The sequence below is a fragment of the Oncorhynchus nerka genome, linkage group LG26 (assembly GCF_034236695.1).
Source record: "Oncorhynchus nerka isolate Pitt River linkage group LG26, Oner_Uvic_2.0, whole genome shotgun sequence".
NCBI lineage: Eukaryota > Metazoa > Chordata > Actinopteri > Salmoniformes > Salmonidae > Oncorhynchus > Oncorhynchus nerka.
Window position 1 is genome coordinate 12,240,905 of NC_088421.1, and position 14,928 is coordinate 12,255,832.

Sequence of the window (14,928 nt, forward strand, 5' to 3'; positions counted from 1 at the left end):
TCACACACACACCACACACACACACACACACACACCACACACACACTTCTATTACTCACCCACACACACACACACACACACACACACACACACACACACACACACACACACACTTCTATTACTCACCCACGACACACACACACACACACACACACACACACACACACACCACACACACACTTCTATTACTCACCCACGACACACACACACACACACACACACACACACACACATACACACACACACACACACACACACACACACACACACACACACACACACACACACACACACACACACACACACACACACACACACAAAGGCCCTCTGTGACTGTATGGAGGGGATTGTACCTTCGTCTGCTGACTTTAGACAACCACTTAAAACCTCCAGGAGAAAAGAAAAAAACTAACCCAAACATTCCCCTAAATCTGCTCTGGGACTTTCCTGCAGAGAAGTGTGTACTCTGTTTTGTCCTGCCCTTAGTCTAAGTACAGCTCACTGGTGGCTGTGTGTTCTGTCTGTGTTCCTCTATCAGCCTCTGAGTAAGTCTGTCCCAGCAGAGTGGTATGGACCTAATGGCTTCCTCCTTATCGCCTTACCATACAATACAATACTAGTCCCCTTTTAGGCCCAGTATCTCCTTCCACCTCTCTATCTCTCACTTGTGAGATAGATATGAATGGGGTCACACACACACACTTTAGCCTCACTTGGCTTTTGAACTTGACCAATCGAAACAAAGAAAAATCAGTATGCCAAGTCACGTAGCTAGCAGGAGATCACATGGTAACAAACTCAGGGTATGATTGGCCCATGGGTCCACACTGCACTTTCTCAGTTCTTACAGGAGGTTAGGCCAGGTGTTGTGCCAGGAGAGGACACACCTCTGTCCTGACTTGGTTGTAGTCGTTTCGGTTGGGCTTAGTGGCTAATAAAGTTTGGGGACCCTCCCGGGATGATCGCTGACCGTGAAACCCAGAGAGGAAGTGAGGAAGCAGGAGTCACACCAGATATATGGAATGTCCCATGTTCAGACCACATGAGAGGGAGAGTGGAGCAGGCTTCCTTATTTTCTGAAACCACAGTTATTATATAAGTATAGGCCTTCGATTCTGCTCTCTATAGCTATATTGTTCTTTGAAAGTTCAGTTTCTGTTTTTTTCATGTTTACTCATGCTTTCAGTACACGATACACTGACTTCCCTGTGCCTGTGTGTGTGTGTGTTTCAGGGTACTGGAGCATCACAGTGTATGGGCGTAAGCACTGCTACAGGCTGTACACCAAGCACTTCAACGAGGCTGTGCACTGGGCCTGTGCTGTCCAGAAGGTCATCGACACAAAAGCCCCCGTGGAGACGCCCACTCAGCTCCTGATCCGAGACATCGAGGTGAGACACACACATATGCAAACACACACACACACTGCTTCACAGCATCTCGCTGCCCGCCCCAGACTAGACCGCTGCCAATGACAAGGGTCACCAAACACGGACTGCAGCAACACAACGGACATTATACCTCCGCTCTGTCACCACGGCAACCGCGTGACCAGACTGGGCCGCGAGTCCAAAGTGTCCTCCAACTGTCGTTGCTGCTGCTTTCAGGGAATGATCTTATTCCGCCAAGCTGTGAGAGGAGAGGAGGCACCCCGTAAAAGTCCTCCAACTGTCGTTGCTGCTGCTTTCAGGGAATGATCTTATTCCGCCAAGCTGTGAGAGGAGAGGAGGCACCCCGTAAAAGTCCTCCAACTGTCGTTGCTGCTGCTTTCAGGGAATGATCTTATTCCGCCAAGCTGTGAGAGGAGAGGAGGCACCCCGTAAAAGTCCTCCAACTGTCGTTGCTGCTGCTTTCAGGGAATGATCTTATTACCGCCAAGCTGTGAGAGGAGAGGAGGCACCCCGTAAAAGTTCCACCGGAATGTTCTGCGCTATTTTAAGGAACGTGTCATTTTTAGAGGCAAAAGGGTGGATGAAGAGGGTGTGCAAGGCAAAGCCTCATATTTGGACCTGGTCCTGGGGTGTGTACGTGTGTGTGCCCACAGAAACATGCCTCACTTAAACAGTTGAATGAGGCACAGCAAGTTATTCCATTTTTGAAGTATGATTTCATTCATCACTAAGACAAAGTCTAAGAGAAGAATCCAGACCACGCTCTGCCATCACTTTGGAATTCACCAAGTGGTGTTAAGTCTATGCTTGTTTGCTATTCTGAGTTTGTGTGTTGTTGTGTGTGTATTCTTGTAAATGTGCCTTCGATCACTTGACTTCCGCCTGAACTCTTATCACGTTAGAAGGTGTTTAAAGTAGCCCTGTGTGTGTGTGTGTGTGTGTGTGGGTGCATGTGAACACCCAGATTTGTAGAGATGTGGTTGCTAGCGAGCAGAGCATGCTGGAATCTCATACAGCAGACGGATGGGTGACGAGGCACAGATAAGCACTCCCCAATTTGGCCTCTAGGGTCCCTAATCTCACTGCGAGGGTCCCCAATCTCCCAACGAGAGTCTGTGATCTGGTCTAGAGAGTTTAATCTGTCTCCTTCCATCTGCCCTGCCGGGCCCCTGCTCAGCCAACGGGAGGCCGGGTCACGGAAAGAGGAAGAGAGGGGCCCGCTTTTTAAAGTGTTGCCCCTGTCTTCTCTTCCTCCCCCTTTCCAATCCTCCTCCACCCCTTCCAACACTCTTTCTCACACTTAACACAAAGCCTAGCCGAATCCCACTGAAGGCTGGAGAACTCTACTGAACAGAACTGACACTACAGGAGAGGGGGAGTGAGGGAGGGAGAGGGAGAGAGGGAGGGAGAGGAAGAGAGAGGGAGGGAGAGATGGAGAGGGAGAGAATGAATAGAGGAGTTCTTTGTGTGAGAGAAGTGCTTATCTCTGAGTGTAGATGTGTGTCCCACCAGACATGGAGGTGAAGAGAGATGACCATTTCAGCCTTGGACCTCCAGTCTCTGTTGCGTGTGAAAGAGGGACAGAGGGACAGGGAGAGGTAGCGAGGGGGGGTGGGAGAGTGAGAAGGACAAGGGAACATGTCCGTTTTTAGGACATAATGAGGATGGATGTTCTGTCGGAATCCTGTAGATGATAAATGAATCCCGTTGTCCTCTTGCGACCTCTACATAGACTGCAATGTGTTTCCCAGTGTTGAGCACTCTACAGGCACAGTATGTTCGCCTATGGTAATGTGTTGTGTATGTAGGCTGTATGTGTCTGTCCAATAGACAGTCTGCCAGTGTTCCACATGGTCCCAGTTCAGATAGACCAAAACATTTCAGAGGAATGTGTCAACTTTGCCACACAAAGGAGGGTGTATTGGGGGAAGGAGGGAGAGCAGTGGCAACATTACTAATGGTCAACAGGTGCAGGCAAGGATTGCAGTAGTGGATGTCATCTGCGTAGGCCGGCAAGAAGCCTAGCGGTTAAGAGGTTGGGCCAGTCGCTGGTCAAAAGGTCGCTGGTTTGAATCCTCGGCTGACTCCCTGAAAAATCTGTCTGTGCCCTTGAGCAAAGCACTTAACTAACCCTAATTGCTCCTGTAAATCACTCTGGATTAGAGCTCCTGTAAATCACTCTGGATTAGAGCTCATGTAAATCACTCTGGATTAGAGCTCTTGTAAATCACTCTGGATTAGAGCTCCTGTAAATCACTCTGGATTAGAGCTCATGTAAATCACTCTGGATTAGAGCTCATGCAAATCACTCTGGATTAGAGCTCCTGTAAATCACTCTGGATTAGAGCTCCTGTAAATCACTCTGGATTAGAGCTCCTGTAAATCATCTGTAGCGAGATACCACAGACATGTACAGTTGAAGTCGGAAGTTTAAATACACTTTAGCCAAATACATTTAAACTCAGTTTTTCACAATTCCTGACATTTAATCCTAGTAAACATTCAATGTCTTAGGTCAGTTAGGATCACCACTTTATTTTAAGGATGTGAAATTTGTATTTCAGCTTTTATTTCTTTCATCACATTGGGTCAGAAGTTTACAAACACTCAATTAGTATTTGCTAGCATTGCCTTTAAATTCCTCCTGACAGAGCTGCTGTAATTGAGTCAGGTTTGTAGGCCTCCTTGCTCGCACACGCTTTTTCAGTTCTGCCCACACATTTTCTATGGGATCGAGGTCAGGGCTTTGTGATGGCCACTCCAATACCTTGACTTTTTTGTCCTAAAGCCATTTTGCCACAACTTTGGAAGTATGCTTGGGGTCATTGTCCATTTGGAAGACCCATTTGCGACCAAGCTTTAACTTCCTGACTGATGTTTTGAGATGTTGCTTCAATATATCCATATAATTTTCTGTCCTCATGATGCCATCTATTTTGTGAAGTGCACCAGTCCCTCCTGCAGCAAAACACCCCCACAACATGATGCTGCCACCCCCGTGCTTCACGGTTGGGATGGTCTTCTTCAGCTTGCAAGCCTCCCCTTTTTCCTCCAAACATAACGATGGTCATTATGGCCAAACACTTCTATTTTTGTTTCATCAGACCAGAGGACATTTCTCCAAAAAGTTGTTCTGGAATTGATTTTCACTTTTTGCATCAAAGTGCAGGAGAACGTGTCTCCTTCCACGGCTGCGTGGTCCCATGGTGTTCATACTTGCGTACTATTGTTTGTACAGATGAACGTGGTACCTTCAGGCGTTTGGAAATTGCTCCCAACGATGAACCAGACTTGTGGAGGTCTACAATTTTTTTTCTGAGGTCTTTGCTGATTTCTTTTGATTTTCCCATGATGTCAAGCAAAGAGGCACTGAGTTTGAGGGTAGACCTTGAAATACATCCACAGATACACCTCCAATTTCCTCAAATGATGTCAATTAGCCTATCAGAAGCTTCTAAAGCCATGACATCATTTTCTGGAATTTTCCAAGCTGTTTAAAGGCACAGTCAACTTAGTTTATGTAAACTTCTGACCCACTGGAATTGTGATACAGTGAAATAATCTGTCTGTAAACAATTGTTGGGAAAATGACTTGTGTAATGCACAAAGTAGATGTCCTAACCAACTTGCCAAAACTATAGTTGGTTAACAAGAAATTTGTGGAGTGGTTGAAAAACTAGTTTTAATGACTCCAACCGAAGTGTATGTAAACTAGTTTTAATGACTCCAACCTAAGTGTATGTAAACTAGTTTTAATGACTCCAACCTAAGTGTATGTAAACTAGTTTTAATGACTCCAACCTAAGTGTATGTAAACTAGTTTTAATGACTCCAACCTAAGTGTATGTAAACTAGTTTTAATGACTCCAACCTAAGTGTATGTAAACAAGTTTTAATGACTCCAACCTAAGTGTATGTAAACGAGTTTTAATGACTCCAACCTAAGTGTATGTAAACAAGTTTTAATGACTCCAACCTAAGTGTATGTAAACAAGTTTTAATGACTCCAACCTAAGTGTATGTAAACAAGTTTTAATGACTCCAACCTAAGTGTATGTAAACAAGTTTTAATGACTCCAACCTAAGTGTATGTAAACAAGTTTTAATGACTCCAACCTAAGTGTATGTAAACAAGTTTTAATGACTCCAACCTAAGTGTATGTAAACGAGTTTTAATGACTCCAACCTAAGTGTATGTAAACGAGTTTTAATGACTCCAACCTAAGTGTATGTAAACGAGTTTTAATGACTCCAACCTAAGTGTATGTAAACGAGTTTTAATGACTCCAACCTAAGTGTATGTAAACGAGTTTTAATGACTCCAACCTAAGTGTATGTAAACTAGTTTTAATGATTCCAACCTAAGTGTATGTAAACTAGTTTTAATGACTCCAACCTAAGTGTATGTAAACAAGTTTTAATGACTCCAACCTAAGTGTATGTAAACGAGTTTTAATGACTCCAACCTAAGTGTATGTAAACAAGTTTTAATGACTCCAACCTAAGTGTATGTAAACTAGTTTTAATGACTCCAACCTAAGTGTATGTAAACAAGTTTTAATGACTCCAACCTAAGTGTATGTAAACGAGTTTTAATGACTCCAACCTAAGTGTATGTAAACAAGTTTTAATGACTCCAACCTAAGTGTATGTAAACAAGTTTTAATGACTCCAACCTAAGTGTATGTAAACAAGTTTTAATGACTCCAACCTAAGTGTATGTAAACAAGTTTTAATGACTCCAACCTAAGTGTATGTAAACAAGTTTTAATGACTCCAACCTAAGTGTATGTAAACAAGTTTTAATGACTCCAACCTAAGTGTATGTAAACGAGTTTTAATGACTCCAACCTAAGTGTATGTAAACGAGTTTTAATGACTCCAACCTAAGTGTATGTAAACGAGTTTTAATGACTCCAACCTAAGTGTATGTAAACGAGTTTTAATGACTCCAACCTAAGTGTATGTAAACGAGTTTTAATGACTCCAACCTAAGTGTATGTAAACTAGTTTTAATGATTCCAACCTAAGTGTATGTAAACTAGTTTTAATGACTCCAACCTAAGTGTATGTAAACAAGTTTTAATGACTCCAACCTAAGTGTATGTAAACTTCCGACTTCAACTGTAAATAGTGTCAATGATGGCGGTGTGTTTTGTTGGGTCCCCAGGTGTTTAAAAAGCGGTCATAGCTGTCCTCCTGCTCCATGGCCTGACTCCCACTGACCCTAGTCACCCCTGTTACCCAACACACTCTCTCTCATAGCAGCCGTGCTTGGGGCTGCTCCCAGGTCAGCTGGAATGTCAAGGAAGCTCATCTGTCACTCTCTCTCTCTCTTTAACTGTCTGTCTGTCTCTCTGTCTTTCTTCTCCAGGAGAACAAGTTTAACCCTGAGGTGGTAGATAATATGTACCAGCACAACCCCATCCTGAAGCACACCCAGAGCCCCCTGTATGCCCCCCTGTTGTCCTTCCCTTACGGCAGCCTGGAACACACCTGTAAGTACTACTACCATGCTACCACCAGTCCCTGCGGTCAGTACCTGTAAACTCTGCAGTAAAACACGAGCAGTTACACCCACTCACATATGAGTAATGCTGTCACATGCTCATTGACATGCCCAGTAATCATACACTGTAACAGACTCACATATAGACTTACCATTGAGTTAGTCCTACCTGCCTGCGTGCCAAGTCGAGTTGAGTGAGACAGCTTAGATAAGCTTAGATAAGGCATGATGAGAGACGGCCACTAAAGCTTAGTCGTTCCACCAATAGACATCACAGAAGCAGGATCATCTATTCTAAAACATGCTGACGGGTCTAGTCTGGTCTAATTCCTCATTCCCCACACACAGACCACAGCGGTAAGGGCTACGCCACGGTGCGGGAGGAAGCGGTGAAACTCTTCAACTGTCTGCAGCAGCTGGAGTCTGCGCGGGACCCGGTGCCTCTGATCCAGGGCGTGCTGCAGACCTGTCTGGACCTGCGGCCACTCCGGGACGAGGTCTACTGCCAGCTGGTGAAGCAGACCAGCTGCACGCCGCAGCCCCACACCGCCGCACACCTCCGCTACTGGCAGCTCCTCACCTGCATGAGCTGCACCTTCCTGCCCGGCCCCGCCGTGCTTAAATACCTGCGCTTCCACCTCAAGAGGTGACACACACAACATATAACACAACACCCTGAACGGGAGGTGTAATTCTTCCTCTACCCATCCACCTAGCTCTGTCGTAACCTGCGGAAAACTTTAAGGCATCAGCTGGTTTCACCAACAATAGAAAGTGTTTGGTGTTGACAGATGTGTCTGTACCCTGTCACAGAAATGATTGGAGAGGTGAGGGGGGAATAGGGTTGCGGTACGAAGGAGAAATGGGAGTCAGGGTGTGGGCCAGAAGGGTGCCAGTAGCATGGGGACCCACCGTGGGAGGAGACAGGAGACAAGCCTGCTAACCACCAGTTACATATAGTAGTGTGATATGCCCTCACGTTGTTACTGCACGACCTCAGACAGATCCAGTGTTTTAGGAGTGGATTTGCAGCTCTGAATTAGCCACATGCTAAGCTATATTAACAGTGCTAATCTTTGGCCTGAAGCCTCTGTTGGACTGCAAGTCATAAAGCACTATATATGATGCCCATGTTTACATTGCGACTCAGTATCAGGCCAAAGCTAATGGAACAGTTGCAATATACAGCACACTGAGGCATCCACCACTCAGAGCTAGAACACACTGTCTCTCATGGTAGGGGTTGTATGTACTGTGCCGTCGGGAAAGTATTCAGACCCCTTGAAAAAATCCTCAGCAATCTACACACAATACCCCATAATGACAAAGCGAAAACAGTTTTTTAGATATTTTTGCAAATGTATTAAAAACAAAAAACAGAAATACCTTCTTTACATAAGTGTTCAGACCCTTTGCTATGAAAGTCGAAATTGAGCTCAGGTGCAACCTGTTTCCATTAATTTACATTTACGTCATTTAGCAGACTTATCCAGAGCGACTTGCCAAATTGGTGCATTCACCTTAAGACATCCAGTGGAACAGCCACTTTACAATAGTGCATCTAAATCTTTTAGGGGGGGGAGAAGGATTACTTTATCCTATCCTAGGTATTCCTGAAAGAGGTGGGGTTTCAGGTGTCTCCGGAAGGTGGTGATTGACTCCACTGTCCTGGCGTCGTGAGGGAGTTTGTTCCACCATTGGGGGCCAGAGCAGCGAACAGTTTTGACTGGGCTGCGCGGGAACTGTACTTCCTCAGTGGTAGGGAGGCGAGCAGGCCAGAGGTGGATGAACGCAGTGCCCTTGTTTGGGTGTAGGGCCTGATCAGAGCCTGGAGGTACTGAGGTGCCGTTCCCCTCACAGCTCCGTAGGCAAGCACCATGGTCTTGTAGCGGATGCGAGCTTCAACTGGAAGCCAGTGGAGAGAGCGGAGGAGCGGGGTGACGTGAGAGAACTTGGGAAGGTTGAACACCAGACGGGCTGCGGCGTTCTGGATGAGTTGTAGGGGTTTAATGGCACAGGCAGGGAGCCCAGCCAACAGCGAGTTGCAGTAATCCAGACGGGAGATGACAAGTGCCTGGATTAGGACCTGCGCTGCTTCCTGTGTGAGGCAGGGTCGTACTCTGCGGATGTTGTAGAGCATGAACCTACAAGAACGGGCCACCGCCTTGATTAATCATCCTTGAGATGTTTCTACAACTTGATTGAGCTCCAAGACTGGATTGTTTCGAGGTACAGATCTGGGGTAGCAAAACATTTCAGCAACATTGAAGGTCTCCAAGAAAACAGTGGCCTACACCGTTCGTCAGTGGAAGAAGTTTGGAACCGCCGAGACTCTTCCTAGAGTTGGCTGCCCGGCCAAACTGAACAACCGGGGGAGAAGGGCCTTGGTCAGGGAGGTGACCAAGAACCCGATGGTCCCTCTGACAGAGCTCCAGAGTTCCTCTGTGTAGATGGGAGAACCTTCTCTGCAGCACTCCACCAATCAGGCCTTTATTGTATAGTGGCCAGACGGAAGCTACTCCTCAGTAAAAGGCATATAACAGCTGGCTTGGAGTTAGCCAAAAAGCACCTAAAGACAAGTTTCTCTGGTCTGATGAGACCAAGATTGAACTCTTTGGCCTGAATGCCAAGCGTCACGTTATGGAGGAAACCTGCCACCATCCCTACAGTGAAGCATGGTGGTGGCAGCATCATGCTGTGGAGATGTTTTTCAGTGGCAGGGACTGGGAGACTTGTCAGTATCGAGGCAAAGATGAATGGAGAAAAGTACAGAGAGATCCTTGATGAAAACCTGCTCGAGGACCTCAGACTGGGGTGAAGGTTCACCTTCCAACAGGACAACGACCCTAAGCACACAGCCAAGACAACACAGGAGTTGTCTGAATGTCCTTGAGTGGCCCAGCCAGAGCCCGGACTTGAACTCAATCAAACATCTCTGAAGAGACAACCTGACAGAGCTTGATAGGATCTGCAGAGAAGAACTCCCCAAAAACAGGTGTACCAAGCTTGTAACGTCATACCCAAGAAGACTCGAGGCTGTAATCGCTGCCAAAGGTGCTTTAACAAAGTACAAAGGGTCTGATAAAGATAAAGGGTCTGAATACTTATGTAAATGTCATATTTCTGTTTTTTATTTTTAATAAATATGCAAACATTTCTAAAAACCTGTTTTTGCTTTGTCATTATGTGGTATTGTGTGTAGATTGACGAGGAAAAGAATACTATTTAATACTTTTTAGAATAAGGGTGTAACGTAACAAAATGTGGAAAAAGTCAAGGGGTCTGAATACTTTCTGAACGTACTGTATGTTTGGCATGGGTAAGTATGGCAGTTGTATTTTCACAGTATAGCTAGCTAGCAGCCTCCGGGGTCAGCCTAAATACAAGGTGGTGGGTTATGCAGCAGCGCTGCTATAAAGAGATAGGGTCAGTGTTTCCCTGAGACCTCTGTGAGAGAGTGTTGAGGCTGACCCCACAGCTGGACAGAACTGGAGCTGCACACTGGGCAGAGGGCCCAGAGACTGAGCCCCCCTCCCCCTCTACCCACATGGTGTCCTGAGAACTCCCCCTCCCCCCCCCAGGGAATGTCCCCAGTCGGAGAAGGGTCGGCATGAGCCCTGCGTGGGTGGAGGAGAGGAGGTTGGGCTGGCGGGTGGGGGTGAGGGCAGACGGAAAGGGATCACACAGCACAGCCTCCCTCAGTGGAACATTCCTAATTATGTTTGAGCAGCAGGACAAAAACCACCCTGTGCCCCGTAATGAGACAGAGGAACAGAGAGGGGAGTGAGAGGGCCTCTCTCTCTCTCTCTCTCTCTCTCTCTCTCTCTCTCTCTCTCCATTTGGCTGTCTGGAGTGTCTGAGACTCCACTCATTCACCCCATTTCTCACTCCAGCTCTTCTCTGTTCTCTGTGCTGTATATTTTGGAATGGACACTGTAGTATAATTGCTTCCTTCCCCAACTTCTACCCTTCCTTGTTTGTGCTGGGGTGAGCTCATGGCTCGGTCAGGTCATCTTTCACACCTCTGACATTCTTGCGTGTGTTGGAGATTTTGGGCCCATTGAAGGTTGACCCCCCCCTCACCTTCCCTGGCCACTACGCTGGGAGGAAGTGGCAGGTCACTCTGGTTCACGTGAGCGGAAACACCTTTTCCTGTAAAGAGCGCTGCTGAAAGTCAAACATGTTTTCTTTCCCTTTTTACAGTCTCTTTGAAGGATGGAGGGAGGAGAGCCTTTTAAGTCTGAGAGCCAAAGTGAGAACATTGGTCGTTCCTCGCCTCATTGACTTCTCAGTATTGCCAACACGAAAGAAAATAAAATGGCTTGTGTTGAACTGAAAGGATGACGCAAATCCAGTTAAAATAATATAACGGTTTACAGGCCTCGCATTATCAATATTTGAATCACTGACGTGCTTCAGTTTGCCTTTTGAAATGTAGTGGAGCTTCCTTTAGTCATACACACACACTCACCCGGCTCACTCCCGTGTCTCCTCTCTCCCCTCCCGTGGTCCAGGATCCAGAGCCAATTTCCGGAGTCTGAGATGGATAACTATGCGTCGTTCATCGGGGAGGCTCTGGAGAAGACACGGTGTCGGGAATGTGTTCCCTCCTGGGAGGAGATCCAGGTGCTGATGGGGAGACAGGAGATGCTGTGTACAATTCACTACCCGGGACCAGGCTCCTGTCAGCTCCACATCAGCTCACACACCACCGCCAACGAGGTGAGGGGGCACCTCTCTATCATCACTCTATCATCTCTGTCTCTACCAAGATCTACGAACACCCTCTCCAATCTAGTTGACCTTTGTGGAGACTTGCACTGTAAAGTGTTGTCCCTACTCCCTACCAGACCCAGCAAGTTGGGGACTGCCTGTACTCCTCAAGACACACTCTCTCTCTCTCTCTCTCTCGCTCTCGCTCTCTCTCTCTCGCGCGCTCTCTCTCTCTCTCTCTCTCTCTCTCTCTCGCTCTCTTCTCTCTCTCTCTCTCTCTCTCTCTCTCTCTCTCCTCTGCTAGGTGGTGAGGAGGATGTTGGAGAAGCTGGGTCTGAAGGAGAGCAGAAACACGTTTTCCCTGTTTGAGCAGAACGCCCACTGGGAGAGAGCTGTAGGGGGCAGCACCATCATCGCTGACATCCTCACCAGGTTTGAAAAGTAAATATTGCGCAGACAGGCAGACAGACAGGCAGACAGACAGGCAGATAGACAGGCAGACATCATTACGAGGTTAGAAAAGTTGGCCTACTCCAGAATTGAATGAGAACTCATCTATTATATGTATGTGCCAAGAATCCAAGAACAACAGACAGAGGAATCTGAAGTCTTTGATCGATAGATAGTGTCATTTTTATTTTTTAAATTTGATTTATTTTCATTTGATTGATAGATTTTTTCGAGGGTGCTTCAGCTTTAATATTGCAGATAGATTGTGGATTCTATCAATGTAATTGTCCGCATCATTTCCAATTTGTATCATTATTATTTTCCCCTGACCCTACCATCCCTCCCCAAATTAGAGTAAACTAATGAACAACAACACCTAGGCTTCTACTTCCAGCAATTACAGACTAGTTACATTTTACTTACACAGTATATTTGACTATCCCGTTTTGATTTCTAATTGCCATATATTTCTCAACTGTGCTGTAATGTTTCACAAAAGTTCTGAACTTTTCTATTCTCCTAGTTTCTACAGATAGATAGTGTCGTTTGTGTTTTTCTTCTCCTGTGGTCCAGCTCTCATGCTGTAAATGAACCAAGTCCCTGGTAACTGCTGACCTTGCTGTCTCATTTGTCAAACACAAACTGACACCATGCTGGGAAAGTAGTGGGCTTGTGTCACCATGTCTGTCTCTCTGCAGTCAGGGCACCCACTGTACACTCAATGTGACACCGATGTCATGTGCTTGTGTAAGGATAAGTCTCAGTGTGGCAGATAAGGAGTGAATTCAGCTGGAATAGAAGGGCTCAGTGTTGTTCTAAGAGGTGCGCGTGTGTCTACAGTCTACAGAGCTAGAGTGACAGGGTAAACATACCAAATGTAGCTAGTCACTGTTAGTCATCATCCGCTGCAGCACATGGTGATGTCACAGACAGGAAGCAATGGGGTGGTGGGATATTGACCTGGCCAGCCAGTTGGGGAGTTCTCATGCATGCAAGTGTGTGCGTGCATGCTCATCTGTGTGTATGTGTGTATCATTTCTCACACGTGTTGTTTTCCCACCCGTCACCCCTGCTAACCCCTTGTGTTCCTCCTCTCTCTCTCTCTCTCTCTCTCCCTCTCCCTCTCCCTCTCTCTCTCTCTCTCTCTTCTCTCTCTCTCTCTCTCTCTCTCTCCAGCCTGTCTGCCAAAGAGCCAGACTCCCAGTGGAGGCTTTGCTTCAAACTCTACTGCCTTCTGGATGCTGACACCATATCTGTTGACAGTATCGAGTACCTCTTCCTCTTTGAACAGGTAACAAACCTCACAGAGAGAGAGAGAGAGAGAGAGCGAAAGAGGGGGGGGGGGGATCGGCGCCTCTATTTCCTGTGTTATTGTCAATGTTAAATTAGACTTTAGTGGCTGTTCCAATAATGATAACGAGACATTTTAATAGCTTTGGCCAGTGACTCATTCCTAGTATTTCACTGCGTTATTACGTTTCACTTAACAGTCGTTAAAGTCTTGCTATGCACAATAGTAATTTAACACAAGGCTTTAAAAACATGAGTAAGGCCATTGGCTGCACTGCTGAGAGCCCAGGCTGCACTGCTGAGAGTCCATTAGTACATTCTTCCTGAGGACAGTTATAAAATAGTTATGGGCCTGAGTAAAACAGGGTGGGGTACAACTATTATGGATGGAAGGAGAGCGTTACTGACACGCTGTCCCCATCTCTTTACCCCCTTCTATTTTTTCTCTCTCTTTTAAACCCCCCCTCCACTCCACTCTCCACTCTTCATTTTCTTAAATCTCACTCATGCTCTCTTTCTCTATCCTCCTCTATGTCTCTCTTCTTCTCTCCCCCTCTCTCTCTCCCTGCAGTGCCATGAGATGGTGGTGCGAGGTCAGCTCCCAGCCTGTGAGGAGGACCTCCAGACCCTGGCTGCCCTGCGGCTTCAGTCTGTGATCGGGGACTTCAGCACCCACTCCCCCTGCCCCCCTCTGGACGAGCTCTTCCCCGGCCACATGGTGGAGGCACGGCTCCTCATGCCCCCCTGTGCCCCCCCCGCCCTCCTCCCCGGCACCCAGACCCCGGGCCAGGGCTGCCCCCAGCGCTTCCCCGGGGGTCTCCTGGGAGGGGCGTTGTGGAACCATACGGCCACTGCAGCCCACAAGCAGAAGGTGGAGCAGAACCTGCGGCTACGCAGCCGTCTGAAGGAGGAGGCTGCGGCCATCATGAGCACCATTGTGGAGTGCTGGAAGGGCCTGGCCGGGTACAGCAGGAGGGACAGTATGACTGCCTACCTCACCATCGCACGTCAGTGGTCTGGCTTTGGCTGCACACTCTATGAGGTGGACTTCTATATTGTGAGTATAACTCCTTTCTCCGTCTACACAGATAAGTGAGTTGAGCGTAAAGAGAGATTATAGTACTGACCTCTTTCGCCCTCTTGCTCTCTCTTTCTCTCCCTCTCTCTCTCTCTCTTTATCTCCCTCTCTCGCTCTCCAGAGTTCGACAGGTAGTTTCTCTCAGAAGCTGTGGCTGGGTGTGGCAGCGACGTGTGTGTCTCTGTACAGGCAGGGCGAGGCAGAGGCTCTGGAGTCCTTCCCCTACGGACAGATCTGCTCCTACGGCGTCTCCGACAGCAACACCTTCAAGATCACCGCCGGCGACCGAGACCTGCTGTTTGAAACTACCAAGGTGGGCGAACAAAAGCTCATAGCAGGAGGCATTGTGTGTACTAATGATACATCTGTCATTCATAGACACATAGCAGAGTCTGTAGGTGGAATTAAACCTGAAAAGGTCTTTGATTGACTCCAGTTGTTCTCCTCATTCGGGCCGCATACAGCAGTGAGCCTCTTTATTGTGCCTGGTGAATGGC

The 14,928-nt window shown here is 47.1% G+C and overlaps 1 protein-coding gene across 3 annotated transcripts in view; it reads left to right on the top strand.

Annotated features, from left to right (window-relative positions):
- Positions 1-14,928, top strand: part of LOC115110293 (unconventional myosin-X-like) — a 59,423-nt gene that overhangs the window by 40,666 nt on the left and 3,829 nt on the right. For 2 of the 3 annotated variants that reach the window (XM_065010096.1, XM_029635813.2), the window contains 8 exons: positions 1,234-1,391; positions 6,766-6,889; positions 7,249-7,546; positions 11,415-11,622; positions 11,918-12,054; positions 13,240-13,354; positions 13,925-14,410; positions 14,553-14,744. In XM_065010096.1, coding sequence (XP_064866168.1) covers positions 1,234-1,391; positions 6,766-6,889; positions 7,249-7,546; positions 11,415-11,622; positions 11,918-12,054; positions 13,240-13,354; positions 13,925-14,410; positions 14,553-14,744 — 1,718 coding nt within the window. The remainder of the gene's footprint in view (positions 1-1,233; positions 1,392-6,765; positions 6,890-7,248; positions 7,547-11,414; positions 11,623-11,917; positions 12,055-13,239; positions 13,355-13,924; positions 14,411-14,552; positions 14,745-14,928) is intronic. The other variant, XM_065010097.1, reaches the window with a different exon arrangement.